Source organism: Bos indicus, chromosome 9, assembly GCF_029378745.1.
Source record: "Bos indicus isolate NIAB-ARS_2022 breed Sahiwal x Tharparkar chromosome 9, NIAB-ARS_B.indTharparkar_mat_pri_1.0, whole genome shotgun sequence".
NCBI classification, from domain to species: Eukaryota; Metazoa; Chordata; class Mammalia; order Artiodactyla; family Bovidae; genus Bos; species Bos indicus.
Window position 1 is genome coordinate 65,729,644 of NC_091768.1, and position 25,793 is coordinate 65,755,436.

At 39.6% G+C, this 25,793-nt stretch overlaps 1 protein-coding gene across 3 annotated transcripts in view; it reads right to left on the bottom strand.

Annotated features, from left to right (window-relative positions):
* The window catches only part of CYB5R4 (cytochrome b5 reductase 4), a 114,535-nt gene that overhangs the window by 80,422 nt on the left and 8,320 nt on the right, over positions 1–25,793 (bottom strand). For all 3 annotated transcript variants that reach the window (XM_070796139.1, XM_070796138.1, XM_070796137.1), the window contains exons 2-3: positions 24,932–25,085; positions 1,407–1,507 (exon numbers count right to left, since the gene is read on the bottom strand). In XM_070796139.1, the coding sequence (XP_070652240.1) occupies positions 1,407–1,507; positions 24,932–25,085 (255 nt within the window). The remainder of the gene's footprint in view (positions 1–1,406; positions 1,508–24,931; positions 25,086–25,793) is intronic.

Here is a 25,793-nt window from a genome sequence, read left to right on the forward strand (position 1 = left end):
ATCTCTTTGGGAACACCTTCTCAAAGCTATCTGACAGGCTGCTTCTGGACTATAGTTCTCAATAATGCCCCGAGTGCATTTTTTTTTTTTTTTTTTGTCAACAAAAGGATTGTAGAACTTGCTAAAGAACTTAACAATATAGTAGTTCTTATGATTTCCCCCCAACAAGCTTAAATAAGGTCCTTACAATCACATGACACTAAGAAATATAAACAGGACTAGATGTTACTGGAAATTCATCTATGGCAGAGTACATTCAGCCATCAAGAGGTTACAGGAGCCAACTAAAAACTGTCTCTTGCCATCTGCCTCTACAAAGATGAAGTCACCAGCCACTGCAGCCACTGACCTTCAACATACCCTGAAAGGAATTCAGGGCACAGATCAAGAATGAGACACTCTGTGTTCCGGTAAAAACTGGCAAAAAGGGCCTTCACAGAGTTAGACGTTTTCAAGAGAAGATTTTATGAGCCTAAATTCTTACATCTTCTCACACTTAGGAAGCATTAAAATCACTAAGAGTGACATCTGCTCTTTGTGACTAACAGCAAGCCTCTGACGAAATATGAGCTTGACTACATGTACCCCACTTCACTAAAAACATATGACCTCTCCCGCAACCCCACTGGAGCAGTTTCTCAGAGCTCTCTGAAATGCTGTCTCCCAGACTACAGCTCTCATTTTGCCACCAATAAAACTTAATCACAATTCTCACACTGTTTTGTTTGTTTTTTCCAGTTGACGCACAGGAGAGATGAAAATCTGGTAGATAAATTTTCCTGGCAAATGTTCCCAAACAGTTTTCTATTTCACTTGCATTGCTAGCAGATAACCAATACCAACCAAATTACAATGGGAATTTACCTTAAATTAGCAATAAGAGCCTCCCAAGGAGAATCCTAGTATCACTGATAAGCAAAAATGACTTTTTTCCAAGCCAGTAAAAACATTAATAGCAAATGATATTTGGCTATTTAAGCAGGTGCGTGTAAGTACATTAAAATACAAAACAAATTGTATTTCTGGTAGCCTGGTAAAAAAATAAATCTCCAAATGGATGAGAACATAAAAGGAACAGAAATTAAATTTCATTTGTTCAGAAGACAACTCTAAAAATAACTCAACTGGTTCAGGTATCTCAACTGGTAAAGTCCAGTACTACAACATGGTTATTAATCATCACTAAAATACAAAATAAAGCATTTGTCAGATGAAGGCAAATTTCTATTCCTAATTCATAGGCAAATTAAATGAGCAGTTGCTATTTATGAGCATCTTCCCACACTTCAAAATTCAAGCCAACACATCTGAAATTTATGCCACTATTTTCTTTCTATCACTGCCACACTACTGAACCTAAGAGTGTGGTCCCAACTAGGATAGAATGATCACTTTCAACACCTTACCTGATCAAAAAGGTCAGTGCCATCTGATCCTGCTGCTCTCATAAGTTCATCTTCTCCGCCAGGATGATACTCCATATATGGGCTGACATTATAAACAAAGCCTACATCAAATAAGGAGAAATAATACCCTAAATGAACTTCTTAAAAACTGTACAAAGTAGATGTACAAAGTAGATGTTTTAATAAATTTTTCCAAATACCTCCCACTTAACAAACCGTTACTCAGAAGTATTAAGGATATAAAGGGTCTGAGGTTTCACCATACTTGCAGGCTAACAAGTTAGGCTACTGGTTTCATGGGTCCTGACAGAAAACACGAGACTCCTAGGTTAGAGACAAAGGATAGCTGAGTACTTACATCAGCAGCAGTAACTAGAAAATTCGGCACCTATGTAAGTTTCCCAAGCCCCAGTTCCCACAGAGCTTTGTGAAGAGGGCCGGATAAGCAGCTGTACACTCAATGTGCTGCATGATGGAAAAGGAACCTTGAGCATAGGAAGCCCCGAACCTTTTATAAGGGGCAGTAAATACACCTGCCCTTTGTTCTGGAGGCAGACATGATCTCTGTTTATACTGAACAGTAAACAAATCTCTCCTTTCTTTGCTCTAGAAGGAAACATTACCTGTACCACTGAAGGATGATCACCATGCAAAAATTTCTGAAAAGGGGGCTAGAACAAGACAGAGTCAGTGCCTCGGCTTGCAAGATGTGCAAAAGACCTATAAGAGAACTGCCTCCCAACACACACAAAAAATCATGCAACACTGAATTTAATATTTTAAAAGTTCTCTCTCTTCCCATCCCTCTCCCCCAACCTCTCTCTCTCATATTATCACATCATCCTCTATTGCCCTGGCAGGAGAATCTGATGAAAAAGAATGGAGCTGTCATCCATAAATCGATCATCTCAGAAAAGGATGAAAGATGGGGACTGGGTCACTGAGGCACACTCTGTGAAAGCAAGCAGTTCTTTTCTGCACTTGTTCAAGGAATCAAGATTACTGTTTAAATCTTAGGAATTATTTCATCTTCCCCAAATACTTATTTCATCTGTTCATATATTTAACTATATTTTTGTTAGGAAACCATTGACAGAAACATTCCTGCCATGGCCAGGCAGGATAATAACCGCTTGAATGTTATCTCACAACATGGAACCCAGAACTGACAAAACTGCTGCCAGCTGGAAGAATTCAGGAGAGAGCATAAGGGGTAAGGAGACACCCGCCTGCCAACCTTCCAGAAACCCTTGCAATGGAAACCATCTTGACTGAGAGATGCAATCACAGGCACAAGTAAGATGATTGGCCAGAGACAAGCTGGAAAACTAACCTTATTATTATAAAACCTGAGACTGTGAGCCACATGGCAGAGCAGTCCTCCTGGGTTCTCTCACCCTGCTCTCTCCCGCCCAGGTTCCCCTTTCCAATGACGTCTTTTGCTCTGTCAGTGCATGTGTCTCCTTGGACGATTCATTCCCAGTGTTAGACAAGAGTCCACTCCTGGACCCTGGAAGGAGTCCACCTTCTGGTACATTTTAATCTTTTAAGAAGGAAGAATAGAAGTAACAAATAGAGGAGAAGAGCTCACTGAATAGCCTTCCCAAGGAAGTGAACTTCTTTTAATCCTTTATTTGAAAACTAGATAGTAGACAAACCTAGCCTTTCAAGACACCTCAAGAGTGCAAGGAGAACAACTGGTTTTCTTATTTCCAGGACTAATCCTTCTTTATGTAATGACTTCCATGAATTTAAATAAACTCAGATAATTTAAGATGTTCATCCTATATAATCACCTTTGAAGGGAAGTAGTTAAATTTCAAACCCAAGAAGGGTACTGCAGTTTCCCCACCAATTTAATTTTGGAAAATAATCAGCCAGTCTGAATTGCTTTATAAAATTACTTAAAGGAAATTTAGGCAACAAAAAGAGGTAAATTCACAAAATCTCCCTTTCAGCAGTCCTCCAAATAAGTCAGGAAAATGGGGGTGGGGGAAAACTGGTAGAGCACCCTCCTCTCTCCTTCCCCATAAACCTTTCCCAGCCAATTTAGAAGGAATTTTTGCTATTGTTTAATGCTCCGAAGTCCCACAGACCACAGATGTCTGAAGTAATGATTCAGTTCAGTTCAGTTCAGTCGCTCAGTCATGTCTGACTCTTTGCAACCCCATGAATTGCAGCACACCAGGCCTCCCTGTCCATCACCAACTCCCGGAGTTCACTCAGACTCACATCCATCAAGTCAGTGATGCCATCCAGCCATCTCATCCTCTGTCATCCCCTTCTCCTCCTGCCCCCAATCCCTCCCAGCATCAGAGTCTTTTCCAATGAGTCAACTCTTCTCATGAGGTGGCCAAAGTACTGGAGTTTCAGCTTCAGCATCATTCCTTCCAAAGAAATCCCAGGGCTGACCTCTTTCAGAATGGACTGGTTGGATCTCCTTGCAGTCCAAGGAAGTAATGATTAGAATCAGAGTTATTCCCAATAGGTTTTTAAAGACAGAGAATGCATTCCAAACATTCAGAGTTCTAGTGTTTCTCAGGAACATGAAATCTATAACACACGATCATCTAATCTTCTGATGGAAATCCATGTGTTTCAGCAACAGCAGAGAGATGACCAGGCAGTTTAACAGCTGTCCCTGATCAGCACAGAGAGCCTTATATCTCCCACATGTGTTCTTGACTGCCTCCCAGTTCTTTAGATCGACCCTCATCCTCTCATAATCTACCCTCCTTTTTGATGGACTCCAGACCTGAAGAACTTCTCACCCCCTTCAAATGGACAAAACTAGGAATGCTTATAAAATCCCTCACTGTGTGGAATTAAAGCCCAAGAAATGTTAGATCCAACCACATTTGGCAGCATTAGTAATTTGCTAATTATGAGACTTTCAAACCTGTCCTAAAATGCATCTCCCCTGGTTCAGAGACTCTCTTCCCTCTTTTTCTTCTTCCCTCTTATCTCTTTCCATTTTTTTTTTTCAAAAGCATTTCCTACCAACTAAAACTTGGACCCCTGACTGTGGCAGAAGAAAACAGTCACAAAGAACCTAGCTTTATGCTTTTCCTTCATGCTTTACTGTATTCTATTTACACCATGGGCTTCCCAGATGGCTCAGCGATAAAGAATCTGCCTGCCACTGCAGGCAGTGCAAAAGACTTGGATTCAATCCCTGGGTCAGGAAGAGCCCCTGGAGGAGTAAATGGCAACCCACTCCAGTATTCTTGTCTGAAAAATCCCATGGACAGAAGAGCCAAGCAGGCTATAGTCCATAGGGTTGCCAAGAGTCAGACACGACTTAGCAACTAAACAATAACAAATCTGCACCCTGCATGACTTTTAAATAGCACTTTCTAAAGCGCAAGATTTGTCTCCCATGAGTTCTTACCACTTGACTTTTAGAATTTTGCAACTTTCTAAATTTTAAAATGACATAATGTCTTTCTAAAGCTCTATTTTTTTGTTCAGGTGTGGCAGATTTACACAGCTGACTGCCCTCTAACTATAAATGAATAGTATTTATGGACCCCAAGATACAATCTCATTAATGCTAGGCTACTAATAAATTTTGCAAAACCTAAATCCTAATAATAACATTAAGAACAAGGATGGGTAGGAAGGGATTCATGAAACATCAATCCCAAATGGTGCGAAACTCGGCTGAGACCAAGATCCTCTAGTCATAGCCCAACGGTTGCTTTTAGATTATTTACACGGATGACTTTCAGTGGTAGAGGGAGATTTAAGGAGGCTACTTACTGACTTACCTACCTGTCTATCCCCTCCTTTGTGCTGATATTTTATTTTTTGTATTTTGTTTTTTAAACCCCAACCAGGAGTAGATAGAAGAAATGGACTGGCTGACTACTGTGAAGAACAGCAACTTAATTGCACAACATATACACATACCAAAGCATAATGTTGTACACCCTAAACTAACACAGTGTTATAGGTCAAATGTATCTCAATGAAGCTGGGGGATAAAAAAGAGGAGGAGGAGTCACTTACTAAAACTAAATCAGTTCCATTGGGAACATATACTTTAACGTTTAAATATACCAATAAAAATGCCATAGCAACATTCAGGGGGTACATTTTATAGCTCATTCAGCCTAGCAGAGCTGCAGTGCAATTGGAAGCACACTCAGAAAAACAGCTACACTGACCTCTTTAGGCAATGCACTGGCGGTATCTGTTCTAACATTTTCAACTAAATTATCTTGTTTATGTTATATATCTGGAACTCTGAGCTCTCACATAAGTTCCTAGAATAAAAACTAGCCACTTCAAAATTATCAAATAAATCACAGAATGACAGTCTTTACAACTTATAGACCAGAGATGTATTAATATGTCTTTTGTTACCTGAACGTTATTGATGGGAGACATTTCAATATCATTTTAGGTATAACCTGAATACTAATGTTGCCATTTTACATGCAAAGAGCTCTTCCATCTTAGCAAACACTGCCTCTGGTTTCTCATGTACATTTAAATTTGTGGTAATTTAAACCCCAACTGCTACTATGGGCGTCTTATCATAATACATTAATCTCAAGCTTGTGTAAGTTTGTGTGTACAAATTTTAAAAAGTGTAACAGAAAACATACCAGTTGCCAAACCTAACAATATTACTATGACTAAGCAATTAAAAGTGATCCTGAAGTTCCTAGGAGCTAAGGATAAAAGAGATACTAGTTATAGAAGTCTCATGATTTGATCTTAAAAAGTTTTAAAATGGAAACAAACAAACAGAGACTCATCAGTTCTTTAAAGGGGAGACTCCCTTCAAGTTTTTGATACTGATACTGTGAAAAATTATGAGTCCCTATATAGGGGTCATGGACCATATAATACATACCACAATTTAACAAAATGCAGAAACATTCTTCAGGGAGCAATTCTCCCATCCTCCCCGGCCCTGGGTAATCACAAAGGTACTTTCTGTCTCTTTAGACTTACATACTTTGGGCATTTTACATAAGTGGAATCACACAATATGTCATCTTTTGTGTTTACCTTCTGTCATTTAGTATACTATTTTCAACATTCATCCATGCTGCTGCACGTATCAGTACTTCATTCCTTTTTATGGCTGAATCATAGTCCATGTATGGATGGATCACATTTTATTTATCCACCCATCAGCTCAGGAACACTTAAGTTGTTTCCACTTAGCTATGATGAATAATGAATAATGCTGCTATGAACATTTGTGTACATGTCTTTATGTGGACATATATTTGTATTTCTCTTGAGTACATACATTGGATTGAATTTCTTGGGTCATATGGCAATCTGTGTTCAACTGCCAGATCATCTTCTGTTCTCTGCAGCAATGGGTGAAGTTTCTAGTTCCAGAGAGCTCTTTTTTTAGTCACTTCTCCAACTCTGGTTAGAGAGGAAAAGTGTTTTGCCACCTAGAGAACCTGAATCACACCTCATATCTCAAATAACTGAACTCAGAACTGGAATTCAGCATGCTTCAAACTATTCTTAACTCCTAGTTCTAGACGACAGAGAACAATGTAAGACTCAAGTGATGTATTATATCTGTTAATCTATCTCCCAGAGGAGGCTCTCACAATTTTTCAGGTTGGGTAACAATATATGTGAACCCTTTACAGCCCACCAATGAGGAGGGAACTGTATCCCCATGGCTCAGGCCACACACTGTAACTGATAATGTTTCATTTTGTCTTTGTTCTATAAGTCAGGGAGTTTCAAAGTACAGTTGAGGGGCTCCCCCACAGCTCAAGACTCTTTCAGTGGTCCAAGATCAAAACTTTTTCAAAGTGAAACTAAGATGCTGCCTGCCTTTCTAAAAATCTCATTCTTTCACAAGCGCATAAGATTAAAAACAGAAGGGGATGTCAGAATATAGTTGTCACCTACAAAGCCATACATTAAAGATATCTGCCAACATGTGAAACAATGCCACTTATTCACTATGTTTTGTTTTGGAAAACATAGTTATTTTTCATGAAAATATTATTATTTATGATAATATACAGTAAATTTATTTTTTTATTAAATTAAGAAATTCTTTCAATTTCTAAATATCAATAGATATGACCATCATAAACAAAAGTTCTTTGGGGTCCTCAATAATTTTTAAAGGAGTAAAGGGATCTTAAAACCAAAAAGTCTGAGAACTGCTACTAAGGAAAAGTGGTATTTTTATAATTAGATTTTAAAATAATTTTTGTTTTAAAATTCAAAAACAAATGTAACTCCAAAGCCCCACATTACATCCATCCAACAAAAATTTATTTAATGTTTATCACACATGTACAAACTATTATGACACTATACTGTGATATGCCTATGTATTACACTAATCACCACCGTTCATTTTTTTGGCTCTAAAATAAATGAAGGAAAAAAGGTGTGTTCACATAGTAAAATATGGCATATTTCATTGTATTCAATGCACAGCTCCATTTTTGCAAGTATTGTGACTACTCTGCCATCTTGTGTTCAGTAAAGAAACTGCACATTATTTTCATTATTTTATTTTAGAGATAAAATAATGAAACTATTTTTTTAAATTTCAATTTATTTATTTTAATTGGAGGCTAATTACTTTACAATATTGTATTGGTTCTGCCATACATCAACATGAATCCGCCACAGGCGTACATGTGTTCCCCATCCTGAACCCCTGGGCCCAGGTTTGACTAGGGGGTCAAACCTGGGCCCAGGGAATGAAAGCACCAAGTCCTAACCATTGGACCTTCATGGAATTCCACATATTTACTTTTCACATAGTATAGTTTTTCCTACACATTTACTTTCAACTCTTGTCTTTTATATTCAAAGCATATCTCGCATCATGTAGTTGGGTCTTGATACACATATACACACAGAAAATCTCTTTCATTAAAAATTTACATTTACACTTAATTACTGATGTGACTGAATTTAGAGCTACCATCTTATTAGCCTCTCTCCCCAGACCCAAGTTTTCTTTTTTTTTTTTTCCCTCCAAGTTTTCTGTTTGTGTCTCTATTCCTCTTTCAGAGACTTCTTTTGGGCTAACCAAATATTTTTTTAGAATTTCATTTTATTTCATCTATGGGTTTTTAATATACCTCTTAGCACTATATTTTAAGAGACTGTTGTAGGCATTCAGTTCAGTTCAATCGCTCAGTCGTGTCCGACTCTTTGCGACCCCATGAATCACAGCACGCCAGGCCTCCCTGTCCATCACCAACTCCCGGAGTTCACTCAAACCCATGTCTATCGAGTCGGTGATGCCATCCAGCCATCTCATCCTCTGTCGTCACCTTCTCCTCCTGCCCCCAATCCCTCCCACCATCAGAGTCTTTTCCAATGAGTCAACTCTTCGCATGAGGTGGCCAAAGGACTGGAGTTTCAGCTTTAGCATCATTCCTTCCAAAGAACACCCAGGGCTGATCTCCTTTAGAATGGACTGGTTGGATCTCCTTGCAGTCCAACGGACTCTCAAGAGTCTTCTCCAACACCACAGTTCAAAAGCATCAATTCTTCGGTGCTCAGCCTTCTTCACAGTCCAACTCTCACATCTATACATGACCACTGGAAAAACCATAGCCTTGACTAGAAGGACCTTTGTTGGCAAAGTAATGTCTCTGATTTTCAATATGCTATCTAGGTTGGTCATAACTTTTCTTCCAAGGAGTAAGTGTCTTTTACTTTCATGGCTGCAGTCACCATCTGCAGTGATTTTGGAGCCCCCAAAAATAAAGTCTGACACTGTTTCCACTGTTTCCCCATCTTATTTCCCATGAAGCGATGGGACCAGATGCCATGATCTTTGTTTTCTGAATGTTGAGCTTTAAGCCAACTTTTTCACTCTCCTCTTTCACTCTCATCAAGAGGCTTTTTAGTTCCTCTTCACTTTCTGATTTACTTACAATATATATCCTTAAGCTTAACTAGTTTACTTCAGTTAATGTTGTAACCCCTTCACATGTAATATAAGAACCATTTACCACACTCCATTCCTGCTACTTTAAGGAGCTCTACAACACAATGTTATAGTTTTTGCTTGAAAAAGTCATGTATATTTTAAAAGATAAGGGGACAAAAGACTAATCCTTGTTTCCTCACATAGTTACTATCTCCTAAAGATCTGAGTTTCCATCTGGTATCATTAGCCTTTAACCTGATGGATTTCCTTTAGAGCTCCTTGTAGTATAGGTCTGCTGATACTAAATTCTTAGTTTTTGTTTATCCAAAAAAGTTCATCTTTATTTCATTTGTATCTTTAAAGTAGCTTTAATGATACAGAATTTAGAGTTGATGGTTTTTGTTTTTTTTTTTTTAAATCTTCAGCAATCTTTTTTTATAGGGTCCAGCTGTTTTACTTCTGGTTATTTTCAAGATTTTCTCTTTATCTTTGGCTTTCAGCAGTCTGAATATAACATGCCCCTATGTGATTTTCTTTGTATTGATCATGAATGGATTTGTCATGCTTCGCTTCTCTGGTGGCTCAGCTGGTCAAGAATCCGCATGCAATGTGGGAGATCTGGGTTCAACTCCTGGGTTGGGAAGATACCCCTGGAGAAGGGAAAGGCTACCCACTCCAGTATTCTGGCCTGGAGAATTCCGTGGGCTGTACAGTCTATGGAGTCGAAATGCATTGGACAGGACTGAGCAATTTTCACTTTCTTTCATTTTGAATTGATAATTTTAGGCCTTTCACCAATTTTGGCCAATATTTCTTTAAATACTTTTCTGTACCATTCTCCCATTCCCTTCCTTCTGGAATTGCCAATAAACATATATTAGACATTTTTATTTTATCTCAGAGGTCCCTGAGCCTCCATTCATTTTACTTTGGGTCATTTTCCTTTCTGTTCTACAGACTGGATAATTCCTATTAATCTATCTGCAAGTTCACTAAGCTTCCTTTTGTTAGTTCCACTCTGCTATTAAGCCTATTTGATAAAATGTTTTGCTTCATATAAAGCACTTCTCAGGTCTACATTCCCATTTTTTATAGTCTATTTGTTCATTATGAAAAATGATGAGACTTTCTGAGATTTCATATTTGTTCATTTATTATATAATCTATGTTGCTCTACTTCCTTGAGTATTGTCATAATAGGTACTTTAAAATCCTTGTGAACTAAATTCAACATATGGGTCACCTCAGGGTCAATCTCAAAGAGTTGTCCTTTTCCTTGAGCATGTCTAGAAACTCTGGATTATATTCTGGTCATTGTAAATAATATGTTGTAGAAAATCTGGATTCTGTCACATTCCTCCAAAGATTATTGCCTATTTTAATAGGCATTTAACTTGACTGGAGTCAAACTCCAAACTCTTGTTTCCCCTGTTGGGGAATGAAAACTAAAACCTCTGTTCAATCCTTTTAGCCTTAGTTAGGCTGCCCAGAGTTTGTCCATATGCAAGATTTAGACAGCTTATACTCCTCTCTGGATCATTTTTTCTGTATTCCTCATTTTTCAGTTAGTGCAAATGCTACAAATTGTGTCATCTAGTTCTTTAAGCCAGCCAAATTCTGGATTCTGTCACATTTCTCCAAAGGTTATTGACTATTTCAGCAGGCATTTAACTTGACTGGAGTCAAACTCCAAACTCTTCAAGCCAAGACTGGGGGTCTACATCTAAATTTTAGTCACCCTTCACAGTACCAAACTGGGCATGACCTCAAGTTAAATGCCATAAGAAATGGCAATTCACCCAGTGATAATTCCTTCTTACAAGTACAGATGAACCTTACCCTCTAGTTTCTGTCTGCTTTTGGTTGCTCACCAGTGTTTTTTTGATAGCTTTTTTTTTTTTTTAATATGTTGTCCTGAGTTTATCGTTGGTATCTGCAGGACTGTTAGCCCAAAAGGAGTTAATCAGCTGTAACAAGAGCAGAACTCTGCACATTATTTTAGAAAACTAGGCAATTAACTTGCTACTTTCAATCGAGACAAATGGAAAAGAAAGTAATGAAAGACAAATGGATTTTATAATGATTAAAAGTAAATCATTTGGAGGCCTTGGTATTTAAGAACAATAAATAGAATGTTGGCTTGCAAGGTTTTGGATAATAGAGTATTTTAGGACTTCCGGATTAAAAGCACTCATTTGCCTCTCACACTCCTCAAATCTTTCTAATGACTACAAAGAATAAATAAGACATAAAACCACAGAGGCACAGAAATTTGAAGAGGAGAAGACAACAATAAAATTTTGGAAGACTGACAAGCAAATGATAAGCAATAATATAATTAACAGAGTGAAGAAAGGTGAAATAAAGCCTATGTGTAAACTGGAGGGGAGCCAGTATGTGCAACACAACCCTCAAAAGGTGAAGTAATCAGAAACCCCAGGTAGTTCTGAAAGTGAGCATGTAGGATGGTCTACAATTCAATATAAAAAGCAATATGATGCTTAAATCCTCTCCTGCATCCCATACAACCAAGTAATAAGCCCCTCCCTACCTAAATCCACAAGAAGTGTAGGCTTACTCCCTAGGGCAATGAGATACAGCACCCTCAGGGAAACAGCACAGTTAGTGGAGGAGAGGCCTGAACTGAAAACAAGAAGTAAAAGATCATATGTCAAAATATTAACAGGATCCACCTCCTACCACCCATCACAGCAGAACATTTGCAGATGATTGGAAAATTGTAGCCTAAAAGAAAAAGATTTAGACAAAGGAGGCTGGGGATCCCTGCCACTGTGCTTAGTTGCTCGGTCGTGTCCGACTCTTTGCGAACCCCATGGACTGTAGCCTGCCAGGCTTCTCTGTCCAAGGGGATTCTCCAGGCAAGAATACCCGAGTGGGTTGCCACGCCCTCCTCCAGGGGATCCTCCCAACCCAGAGATGGAACCCAGGTCTCCCACATTGCAGGTGGATTCTTTACCGTCTAAGCCACCAGGGAAGCCCTTCCTGCTACTGCCCTGAGTCAATTCATAAAAAAATGTTCTGTCTGAACACATGGAACTTCCATTCAGCTTTCTGGGCCATTACTGTCACCATGAAGGGGCAGAACATTTGACCAAAGCCTCTACAATTAAAATTATTATATTGGGACTTCCCTGATGGTCCAGTGGTTAAGAATCCACCTTCCAATGCAGGAGATTTGGGGTTCAATCCCTGGTTGGGGAACTAAGATCCCATGTGCCGCAGGGCAATTAAGCCTGTGCACTTCAACTAGAGAAGCCTACGTGCCATGACGAAAACCCAGCATAGCCAAAATACATAAATAAACACACATTTTGTAAAAAAAAAAAAAAAATAGTATCTTAAGTACTTACTGTCAAGTTCTGCTGCACAATTTTTAAGGAGGGGGGCGAGGAGACTAGAAATGAGACCAGCACTACCTCAGAGACATGAGAATCAGGTAGCAACTGTCCTGAATATAACTTAGAAATTCAAACTGCACCAAACAACTTCAATGATGGCCAGCCCAGTTAGGAAAAGGGCTAAAATAATCTGGTCTGGATGCCTTAGTTTGCCCAGGAAAACTGAAATGGAGCATAATAAAGGTCTCCAGCACTTCAGAAGGTCAACTGCAAAGTTATCAAAGGTCATCTAATGTGACATTATTATGTGACATTATTAGTACTAGGAAAAATAGTCCTGACATTTAACTAAAAGGAAATTGATGTGTAAAAGCATTAAAAATTAACCAGCAGTCTGAGGAGTCAGTTACACTCGAGTATTTGGGGGAAAAAATCCACAAACTTTTCCTAGAAAGAATAATGACCAAACATTATTAACAACAGTTACCTTTACTATTCTTAAACTGATTTACAACACACAACAGCATTAAGCAAGGCATCCTATCTCTAAAGGATCAGTTTTCCAACCCCCTCTTTCCTATTTCATGTGATAATTTCCCTGTCTGTGCCTTAGGGCTACCAATGAGAGTTACCCCAGCTCTGAACTGCCCTGCTACTAAAAAAAAGGCCAACTATGTTCTTATGCTTTGAGTTATTTCCTATTTTCCAAAACAAGCAAGCTGCAAAGATTAATTAAGATGTAATGCTGTGGGCTTCCCTGGTGGTGCAGTGGTTAGGACTCTAAATTCCACAGGATGACAAGGCCCTTTGAGGAAATGGGACACACGAACCACTTCTCATCACCTTTGACAGACCACAGCAAAGAGAGATGATGCCAGGACTTCCCTGGTGGTCCAGTGGTTAAGACACTGCACTTCCACGGCAGAGGGTGTGGGTTCGATTTCTGGTTGGGGAACTAAGGTCCCACGTGTTGTGCAGCATGACCAAAATAGAAAAAAAAAAAAAAGAAAGAAAAGAAATGTTGCTATAAAAACTGAATTTTAACCAACTCTTTTAGGGCCAAGTATGCCAATTTAAAACTCCAAGAGGCCCAGACACATGGGGACTCTGCACCCACTCAATTCTTTTTTCATGATCCTGTACCTCATGAGATGATCATGAAAAAGTGTGAACAGGGAGGATTTGAGAAAGGCCCATAGGTGGTCCAGGTGCATAGTACCTGCTCTAAGACTTGCGGCTAGAGCAGGAGAACCAAGACAAGTTCATTTACATTTTAGGCCTGCTGGAGCACAAGGTGATGATCGTCTACTGGGGAAGGAGCAAGAAATTCACCGATGTCACAGATCAACCCTAACAGGTAGCAAAAGCAGTCTGCTGCTGGGTAGGGATAATAAAGCCTCGCATATGCGAGTCCCTGCACTGACAGCAGGCAAAGGTTAGCTGCTGTTGGAAAGAGCAGGATACACACATCCTCCTTTACTCTGCACTGACGTGAGGCAAATGCAAGCCAAACACTGGAGGAGGGACAGAAAGCCCACTCAGGCCAGATTCTATGCAGATATGAACCAGATGTCTTCTAGCACTGGAAGACAGGTGGGGAAACTGCTCAGCCCCACACCCTCTGCCCTGCTCTCCTCCTCCTCCCCTTCTGATACAGAGCAAAGCTCAGCTGCCACAGACAAGAATCTCCCTGCATTCTTAAACCCTGCACTGAGTCAGAGACAGTGGGGAAGTGACAGAATCACTGAGAAAGCTCTGCCCTTGGGGCTCAGGTAACAGAACTGGCCTAAGATTGAGGTTCTAACAGGAAAACTGCAAAACTCCTTCCAGCACCTAAATCTTACATCAAACAAGTAAAAGCGGTCTGCCCCTGGGAGGGGGCAAGAATGTGATGAGAGACACTTCATAAGTATATAGGCCAAGCTGTCAGCTAAGAGTGGTACTGCTGCTGCTACTGCTGCTAAGTCGCTTCAGTCTTGCCCGACTCTGTGCGACCCCTTAGACGGCAGTCCACCAGGCTCCCCCGTCCCTGGGATTCTCTAGGCAAGAATACTGGAGTGGGTTGCTATTTCCTTCTCCAATGCATGAAAGTGAAAAGTCAAAGCGAAGTCGCTCAGTCGTGTCCGACTCTTAGTGACCCCATGGACTGCAGCCTACCAGACTCCTCCATCCATGGGATTTTCCAGGCAGGAGTACTGGAGTGGGGTGCTATTGCCTTCTCCAAAGAGTGGTACAGGAGCAACTAAAAAAGTCCTCCAACACTGAAGGCTTCACATCAAAACACGGTAGTACTAACCTACTACGAGAGGAATCTGAAGTCAGTGGTACACCTATGGTAACGGTAACCACCACCCCAAACTTAGCTCAACAAACTAGACTGACTCATCCTAATTACCAGAAAAGGTATATGAGTTCTGAATATAAACATCTAAGGTTCTACTCTTCATCTATAATCAATGTGTAACACTCAATCAAAAAATTACAAGAAACATTTTTCAAAATGATAAAAACCACTGTCAAGAGAGAAAAATAGCAACAGACACACTTAGAGATGATGCATATATTGGAACTTGTCAGATAGAGACACTGAAATAACTTTTAATATATTAGAAGATCTAGTAGAAAATAAGGTTGACACTTAATAAATGTTCAGCACAGAGATGAAAGATGAATTCCTCTGAAGGGTGAATCAGCAGACTGGATACAGTAGAAGAAAGAAAAAGTAAACTGGAAAGAATAAGTAAACTGGAAGAAAAGTCAACAGTAATGATTAAATTGAAACACAAAGAAAAAATGAGTGAAAAACCAGAATGGTGCCTTTTAGAGCTATGGGATAATACAGACTAACACATATGCAACTGGAATCCCAAAAGAAGTAATGAGTAGAAGTACTTGAAGAGATAATGGCCCCAAACTTCCCAAAATTAATTTAGAGAACTCCAAGTAGTTCCCTGGTGGCTCAGAGGGTAAAGCGTCTGCCTGCAACGTGGGAGACCTGGGTTCGATCCCTGGGTCAGGAAGATCCCCTGGAGAAGGAAATGGCAACCTACTCCAGTACTCTTGCCTGGAAAAATCCCATGGATGGAAGAGCCTGGTGGGCTACAGTCCATGGGGCTGCAAAAAGTTTGATACGACTGAGTGACTTCATTGACTGAAGTAGAAAATATAAAAAATATATATTAATAGTCAAACTGCTGAAAAACAAAGCAAAATTTTAAAGGCAGGCAGAGGAGAGAGAAACCTTATATCCTACAGGAAAACAGTTAAGAATAACAACAGAGTTCTCATCTATGCAAACTAGAAGATGGTGTGATATTTTTAAAGTGCTGAGGAAGATAAATGGCTGAACCTAGAATTTTACACTCAATGATAACACATCCCTAAATGAAGACAAAACAATGACATTGTCAGATGAAGAAAAGCTGAGAATTCATTGCCAGAAAACCTGTACTACAAGAAATGTGAAAGTCAAGTCTTTAAGGGAAATCTGGATCAACACAAAGAAATAAAAAGCACTGAAAATGGTAAAAATATGGGTAACTTTTTTCATTTTCTTAATCTCTTTAAAAGATAAGTGACGGTCTAAGCAAAAACAGTAATATATTGCAGGATGTATAGAGTATGCAGAATAAATAATAAGGATTAGACAAGACACAAGAGAAAGAAATGGAAGTATAGCCTATACACTCTTATACAAAAGTATAAGGAATAAGTTAACAGTGAAGATAAAATGGATTCATTAAAATGTAATGATGACTATGTCAACAATGCAGGAGACCCGGGTTCAATCCCTGGGTTGGGAAGATCTCCTGGAGAAGGAAATGGCAACCCACTCCAGTACTCTTGCCTGGAAAATCCCATGGACAGAGAAGCCTGGTAGGCTACAGCCCATGGGGTCGCAAAGAGTCGGACACAACTGAGCAACTTCACTTTCACTTTCATGTCAACAACAGATGATACCACTCTAATGGCAGAAAGCAAAGAGGAAGTAAAGAGCCTCTTGATGAGGGTGAAAGAGGAGAGTGAAAAAGCTGGCTTAAAACTCAATATGAAAAAAACTAAGATCACAGCATCTGATCCCTTCACTTCAAATAGAAGCAGAAAAAGTGGAAGCAGTGACAGATTTTCTCTTCTTGGGCTGTAAAATCACTGTGGATGGTGACTGCAGCCATGAAATTAAAAGACACTTGCTTTTTGGAAGGAAAGCAATGACAAACCTAGACTGTGTATTAAAAAGCAAAGACATCACTTTGCCAACAAAGGTCCATACAGTCAAAGCTATGGTCTTCCTAGTAGTCACGTATGGAGGTGAGAGCTGGACAGTAAGGAAGGTGGAGTGCCGAAGAATTGATGCTTTTGAACTATGGTGCTGGAGAAGACTCTTGAGAGTTCCCTGGACTGTAAGGAGATCAAACCAGTCAATCCTAAAGGAAATCAACCCTGAATACTCACTGGAAGGGGTTTTGCTGAATCTGAAGCTCCAATACTTTGCTCACCTGATGCAAAGAGCTGACTCACTGGAAAGACTCTGGTACTGGGAAAAATTGAAAGCAAAAGGAGAAGAGGGCAGTAGAGGATGAGATGGTTGCATGGCACCACTGATCAATGGACATGAACTTGGGAAAACTCTGAGAGATAGTGAGGGATAGGGAAGCTGGGCATGGTGCAGTCCATGGGGTCACAAAAAGTCAAACACAATAACAACAACAACGTGTCAATAATGGTTGACTCAGGACAGGTGAAGGATTTCTAGAGATCACTGCATCACCTTTACAACTGTTTGTTGTTTTTTTTTTGTAAGTTTGAAACTTTTTCAAAATAAAAGGTTTAACTGAAAATATTAATGACCAAAAATGGCCCTGAAGAAACCTCCAATATTTATTTAACCCCTGCCGAGTGCAAAGCCTGCAGAAGACAACATGAAGCTGTACAAGGAAAGATAACATATGAGCTCCATCAGGCTGCAGTTTACATTCTATGAGACCCCAAAATGAATAACTGACCATAGAATATATTAGAAAACTGTCTAGAAATAACAAATATTTTGATTAAGGAACTGATATATTTCCTAACTCCAAGAGCCAATCATCTGGAAATAGCAAAATTACAAGTCTCTCAACTGGTTACTATTTTGTGAAATCATTAAAATATCCCTACCGAAGGTTGTTTAAAAGTTCTACACATGATTCAAAGGATACTTACTGAGCACTACCCATGAGCCATGCCCTGTACTAGATGATAGGGGTAGGGAGAGAAACAGTAAATTAATACCCTGAAACTCAATTTAAATTAAAAGACAGTAATAGATGAAGTGTCCCAAAAGATAATATATTAAGTGGGTGCAAAAGTAATTGAAGTTTTTGCATTGTTGAAATTTGCCATTTGATATTGGAATATGTTCTAAATAAATACAGTTATGTTACATATAATTTTAATGCACATTTCTTGCTTTTATGTTTTTTTGCTAATGACATTCCTTGCTGTTTATTTTATATTTACTTTAGACTATAGAAATTATGTTAAGACAAAAAACAAATTTGAGTGATTTTCTTATTGGAGTTCAAAATGGGTCATAAAGCAGTGAAGACAACTTGCAACATCAACAACACATTTGGCCCAGGAACTGCTAATGACCATTCTATGGTCGTTTGGCATTTGAAGCAAACTGGAAGGGAAAAAAGATTGATAAGTGGGTACTTCATGAGCTGACCACAAATCAAGAAAATTATCATTTGGAAGTGCCATCTTCTCTTATTCAATGCAACAATACTTTATCAATCAGATTGTGATGTGCAACAAAAAGGTAACGACTGGCTCAATAGATGGACTGAGAAACTTCAAAGCACTTTCCAAAGCCAAACTTGAGCCAAGAAAAGGTCATAGTCACTGTTTGGTGGTCTGCTGCTGGGTTGATACACTACAGCTTTCTGAATCCTGGCAAAATCATTATATCTGAGAAGTATGCTCAGCAAATCGATGAGATGCACTGAAAACTGCAAAGCCTGCAGCCGGCACTGGTCAACAGAAAGGGCCCAATTCATCTCAATGACAATGCCCAACTGCACGTCACACCACCGATGCTTTAAAAGTTGAACAAATTGGGCTATGAAGTTTTGCCTCATCCACCATATTCACCTGACCTCTTGCCAACGGACTACCATTTCTTCAAATGTCATGACTTTTTGCAGGGAAGACGCTTCCACAACCAGCAGGATGCAGAAAATGCTTTCTAAAAGTCCGCAGAGTCCTGAAGCACAAATTTTTATGCTATAGGATAAACAAACTTATTTATTGTTGGCAAAAATGTGTTGACTGTAATGGTTCCTATTCTTATTAATAAAAAAGTGGTTGAGCCTAGTTATAATGACTTAAAATTCATGGTGAAGTAAAACTCACTCAGTAGTGTCTGACTCTGCAACTGCATGGACTGTAGCCTGCCAGGCTCCTCTGTCCATGGAATTCTCCAGGCCAGAATGCTGGAGTGGGTAGATATTCCTTTCTTCAGGGGATCTTAACAACCCAGGGATCGAACCCAGGTCTCCCACACTGCAGGCAGATTCTTTACCATCTGAGCCACCAGGGAAGCCCAAAATTCATGGTGCGAAACCATAATTACATTTGCACCAACCTGACATGTTCTAACAGAGGTCCTATATCAAATGCTGAGGAAGAAAGCCCAGGGGAAGAAGCAAATTCCAAGAGGACCAGGCTAAGAGGAGAAGATTGAAAGGAAGAAAAACTGTTGGGAGAACGAACTGTGTTTAAATAATGGTTAAACAACTGCCTGAGATCACAGAGGAGGCTGAAGAGAATTGATAGGAGCACATAAAGGGTTAAGACTTAGAAAAGAGTGAGTGAGCCTTAGAAAGAAAATTTTTGACTTTTTAACAAAAGGGAGAGAAGAAAGAATACAGGTATCACTAATTTGAAGTTCCTCATATTCACAATGAATACCTATATGTTGCATTTGAGCTTTTTAAAAAAAATTATTTTAATTAATTTTTATTGGAGTATAGTTGCTTTACAATAGTGTGTTAGTTTCTACTGTACAGCAAAGTGAATCAGTTATATGTATACATATACACCTTTTTTTTTCCTTACACAGTCACACCATCCAGACCTTGCACATGCTTTTTCCGGAACCTATAATATTGTTCCCTTTCCTCTTTAGTTAACACCCACTTATCTTTCATCTCTGCTCAGTCCTCCACAATCTTCACTCTTGACACAGCAGACCTCTCTTTCACAATATTCCTCAGTCTTGGTTAACGCTTTGTGTTCTGCACTAGATTATAAATGCCACAACAGCAGGGGCCACCTCTGTTCTAAATACCCAGGTCACTACCCAGGACCTGGTACAGTGCATGACATATAGTAGATCCCAAGAAATATCGCTTACACGAGTGAACCAATGCACAGAAAGAGAAAGGTAAAACTTAGAGCCCGAGTGACAACTATACACAAAGTCACACAAAAAAGTAAAAGCTATACTTCACTAAATTTCTAAAAATAAAAATAGTCTCAATCCTCATTCAGGTTTTGCAGTAATATCTTATGGAAAAACCTGTATGACTTTTAATTAGTAATGTTATTTAGCACAAGAGGAGAGCTGCAAGCAGTAGGCACTTCACTGTAATCTCATAATGAATTAGTTCACAAATGGCACTCACAAGTGGGTTACAGCACAAAGGCTAAGCCAGGATCCAATCTAGAGTTGCTGCTGCTGCTGCTGCTAAGTCACTTCAGTCGTGTCCAACTCTGTGTGACCCCCTAGACGGCAGCCTACCAGGCTTCCCCATCCCTGGGATTCTCCAGGCAAGAACACTGGAGTGGGTTGCCATTTCCTTCTCCAATGCATGAAAGTGAAAAGTGAAAGTGAAGTCACTCAGTCGTGTCCGACTCTTCACGACCCCACGGACTGCAGCCCACCAGGCTCCTCCATCCATGGGAGTTTCCAGGCAAGAGCACTGGAGTGGGGTGCCATGGCCTTCTCCGAATCTAGAGTTGAATATGATAAAACAGAAAGCAGTGCAATGTGGTTTAAGCATAACAGCTTAGAATCAAGTTGCCTAGGTTAAAATAGTGGCTCCATTCTCATCAGCTATGACTTTGGCAAGGTACTCTACTTTCTGTAGTGGCATAAGATTTAATATCCCTGACATCTACTCTACTTCCAGCAACTGCATCACTTTTTGTTCAAGGAGTCATATCCTCCCTGACACTTCAGTCTGGCCCCTCTCTAGGCTACAGGATGAACTTGTAACCTCGGTTTAAGTGAGTAAGTTACACCATTTTCCCCTAAATAGAACCACTATTCTAGCAATGAGAACATGATCAAAACTGTGTCGATCAGAGCCAATCCCAATAATTTTGTTAGTTACTAGATAAAAGGGGTAGAAATCTTCTCTGATGGCTCAATGGATAAAGAATCTGCCTGCAATGCAGAAGACACAAGAGATGTGGGTTTGATCCCTTGGTCAGGAAGATCCCCTGGAAGAGGAAATGGCAACCTCCTCCAGTAATCTCACCTGGGAAATCCCATGGACAGAGAAGCCTGGTGTGCTACAGTCCATGGTGTCCATAAGAGTCAGATAGGACTGAGAGTGTAATCCAATATCCTGGAGAAGGGAATGGCTATTCATTCCAGTATTCTTGCCTGGAGAATTCCATGGACAAAAGAGCCTGGTGGGCTATAGTCCACGGGGTTGCAAAGAGTCAGACATGACTGAGTAACTAACACTATACTACTGCCGATATTAAATATTACATACTAAAGTAAATATTTTCTATAGAGACATTTTATGTCTCTCTTGGGCTGATCAAGCTGAAATTTGAACTGACATAAAAATGGTGTAATTGTTAGAAAATGAAGAATACTTTAAAAAGGAGAAAAAAAATTTATACCATGATCTGTGGTACAGCTTTAGATTAAAACTTGTGTCCGAACACTATCTCTGACCTACAAAGCTAGATCTGGCATACATTTAAGAAGGTATCATTAATATTTTAAATTAGAACAATTAAGAAGAAAAAGAATTACATTTAGTCCTGTGCTTTCTTCTACTTTCCTAGACGACTGTGTCAGAAATTACCAGTAATCTGTCTCATGTTCATCCTACTTTGTTGCCTTTGACAACATCCTGGGTTATCTATTACCTCCTGAACTTTTGTACGAGCTAAAAACTTTCCTAGTCTCATGTCAATCCACTACACCCACCAGACTGATCTTTCCAAGGCCATCTCTGATCATACTGTTTCCACATTCAAACATCTCCAATAGTTCACACTGCTATCAAAATTAAGAATACATTTCTCAGCCTGGTTTTCAAGGTCCTCCGCAATCTTCCCTAACATGCCTTTATAGTCTCCTTTCTTACAATTCTCTTAACACGTAGGCTAAGCTCCAGAACACACCTCCAGCTTTTCTGTGTCTACACCCTTAGTTATGCATTTCCCTCCACTTGGGTGTGCTTCTGCCTCACTTCCCATTGAAATCCTCAACACCGTTTCAAGGCTTATCTCTATCACAAAAGCACTCTGATTTTCCTAACCCATGTCTCCCTCCCTGAAATCTGATCTCACTTTCCTTATAGCCCTCATAGGGCACTTCTCTGGGTCTTGTCCAACAGTCATTTACTTTCTCCTGCTAGAGTGGAAGATCCCAGGGCAGTGTCTCAATCAACTGCTTCTTTATTAAAATTAAAAACCAAACTCTGTCAATAGGAAAAAAAAAACAAACACATCTTACTTGGCAATCAGGGGAGAAGTCTTATTAATAGGGTAGAATATACTCTTCAATAGAAACTCTAAAAGAATTTAACCTTAAATCAATGACCTCACTGGAACAGTGCCAGCCATTCAATTCACTGTGGGAGATATGTAGCTGGAAACAACATGTATTATGTTTCAAACATACCAAAACAGTCCCTGGTCTCCATCAATATATCAAATGAATAATAAAGTATTGCTGTACTATAACAACGACTCATTTATTTAACAGCATTAGGATGTGAAGGGTTCACATGAGAGACTTTTCTGGAAAAGTGGCTTCCTACTGCAGAAGAAGTAGGAAATGGCAATCCACTCCAGTATTCTTGCCTGGAGAATCCCATGGACGGAGGAGCCTGGGGGGGTTACAGTCCATGGGGTCACAAAGAGTCGGACACGACTCAGCAACTTCACTCACTGCAGAAACAGGTCAGACATGCCTGTAGCCTGGACCAGCTGAGAGATGCTCATGGGAAAACTGACCTCCACTTCACAGAGGCCAGCAGAAGACACTCAGGAAGAATGGGGACAGCACCTGCTGCCAGTGACCTGCACCTGGTAAATGGGTCTGCAGCACAGACAGAAGGCAGGAAGGGTATTAGAAACAGTTTATTTCCCTGAGAAACTTCCCAAAGAGCATCTGTCTTAGAACAAGCTATCCCAGCCCCTGCTGGAAGATTCCATACCCTCTGCTGCTGGAAAACATTCTACACACTACTTCCATCTGTAATGAGTTGACTTGTGTATCCCTCATACTCAGATGTTAAAGTCTTGCAGTACTTCAGAACATGACCTTATGTGGATACGGGGTCAATGCAGATGTAATCAGGTGAGGTCATAATAGAATCCGGCAGGCTCCTCTCCAATATGACTGGGTGTCCTTATAAAATCAGCAAATCTGGACACCAACAAGCATACAGGAGGAAAGTCATATAAAGATGAAGTCAGAGATCAGGGTGATTTTCCAACAAGCCAAGCAACTCCAAAGACTGCCAGCAAACCACCAGAAGAAAGGTGAGAAGCATGGAACAGATTCTTCTTCAAGCCCAAAGACAGCCTGATCTCAAAGTTTAGCCTTCAGATCTGGGAGATAATAAATTTCTGTGCTTCAAGTCACTCAGTTTGTTATATTTTGTCTGTGCCTACTTAGCAAACTAACAGGGCTACTGGTGTCTTTCCATTTATCCTATCCCTGATTGACTGGGACAACCACACACCTATTCAAGTAACCAAACTTCTTGAAAATGATAAGTGTTGCACTAGTTCAACAAACAAAGGGATGACCTCAATGTACCAAGCACTGAAGACAGGGCAGGTAACTGACATGGTCTCTGCCCTCATATGGGTGACAGTGTTACCAGGATAACTAACAACAATGGCCTCCCTGGTGGCTCAGATGGTAAAGAATCTGCCCACAATTCAGGAGACCCAGGTTCAATCCCTGGGTTGGGAAAACACCCTGGAGAAGAGAATGGCAACCCATTCCAGTATTGCCTGGAGAATTCCAAGGACAGAGGAGCCTGGTAGGCTACAGACCATGGGGTCACAAAGAGTCAGACATGACTGAGTGACTAACACACACACACACACACCCCCCAAATCAAAATTATACTGTGATAAAATTACAACAGTGATAACAGCAATAAGTGATTCATTTCCTTTCTTCTTTAAACTGAGGAAAGCAAATATACTGAACTCTTGCTGGATGACTCAAGGACTCTGTCGAGACCCAGCGTAGAGCTGTAAGCCCTTCATTGTTTTTGCTTCCCTCACCATGCCAGGTTGGCAGACACCACGAAATCTACTTTCATCAGCTACTGTTCTATTTCTCTGCTCATTCTCCCCAATCTATCTATTGAGTTGGTCAAAAATTTCATTCAGGTTTTTCTATAATATCTTATGGAAAAATCTGAATGAACTTTTTGGCCAACTCAGTATTTCCAATTTGTTGCTTCTAATTTGTTGTGGGCTAGGAAAATCAGGTAACTAATATTGCTAACAAACATGGATTAAGTAATAAAAATTGCTGCAAATGAGAACAAAAGATCCTGCTTTAATGTGGGCTTTCTGATTTACTTCAGAGTTTCAGAGACACTTTTTTCCTATGGAATTCTGTTGTAAGACACAAAGGTGGAACATTAATGCATTTAAACTAGATGCTGCTGAATAATTTTATTACTTTGTATTATATTATCTGTCAAACGCTTGTTTTCTTTCAAAGGGAATACAATACAGGAATACTGTATGAACACTGATTTAGAGAGAAATACTGTTCAAATTCAGAATTAAAGAATTTATTTATTGTCCAGCATAAGGCATGTTTTTTACTAACTGCAAATGTTTGTTACTAACTGAAAATTGTGTTTACAGTTACTAACTGTAACTAACGTTTTGTTACTAACTGTGAATCATATTACCAAGTAACAGGGCCAAGAAGTATACGGCATTACAAGGGGAAAGCCCGCCAAAACATTCTGCAGTACACAGTAAATTCCACCTACCTCTTATGCATATCCAACAGTCATCTTTTTTGTTGTGTTTTTTAAGTTCTTCTTCAGTTACTTCAATTAATCTGCCTTTTAATCCCGTTAGGTCCTTTCCACTTTTGGTCAGTCGAATCCAATCCATGAGACTTCTGCCCTGTTTCAGAGGGACCTCAAAAAGGAAAAGGGAAGAATTCAACGTGGCTTCTTCAAATCAGCTGAATTTCCTTCCCCCTCCTGCTGCTTGTCTTCAGGACACTTCATTACTCAGATTCCCACTCAAAAGAATAAGAAAACAAATCTAAAAATTCTAAAAATCTTCTTCCATCTTTAGGAGGATGTATTAGAATTACAAATGGAACATTAACGCCTGGGCCATGAGATGGGGTTTAGAAATTCTGGACACAAATGTCAATCTAATGAAATCACAGTCCAAGGGTAATACTGACCCCAGAGTCAGAAGAAAAGTTTTGGTCCTGGCTCTATCACTAATATGTTATAGCTGCTTACCAACCTGGACCAACAATTTTTTGCCTTAAAAAATCAAATGAGATTTGATAGAAGAAAATAGAAACAGCCATTCTGACTGGTGTGAAATGGTACCTCATAGTGGTTTTGATTTGCATTTCTCTGATAATGAGTGATGTTGAGCATCTTTTCATGTGTTTGTTAGCCATCTGTATGTCTTCTTTGGAGAAATGTCTATTTAGTTCTTTGGCCCATTTTTTGATTGGGTCATTTATTTTTCTGGAGTTGAGCTGTAGGAGTTGCTTGTATATTTTTGAGATTAGTTGTTTGTCAGTTGCTTCATTTGCTATTATTTTCTCCCATTTCTGCCATCTCTCCCTCAATCAAAACCACTATGAGGTACCATTTCACA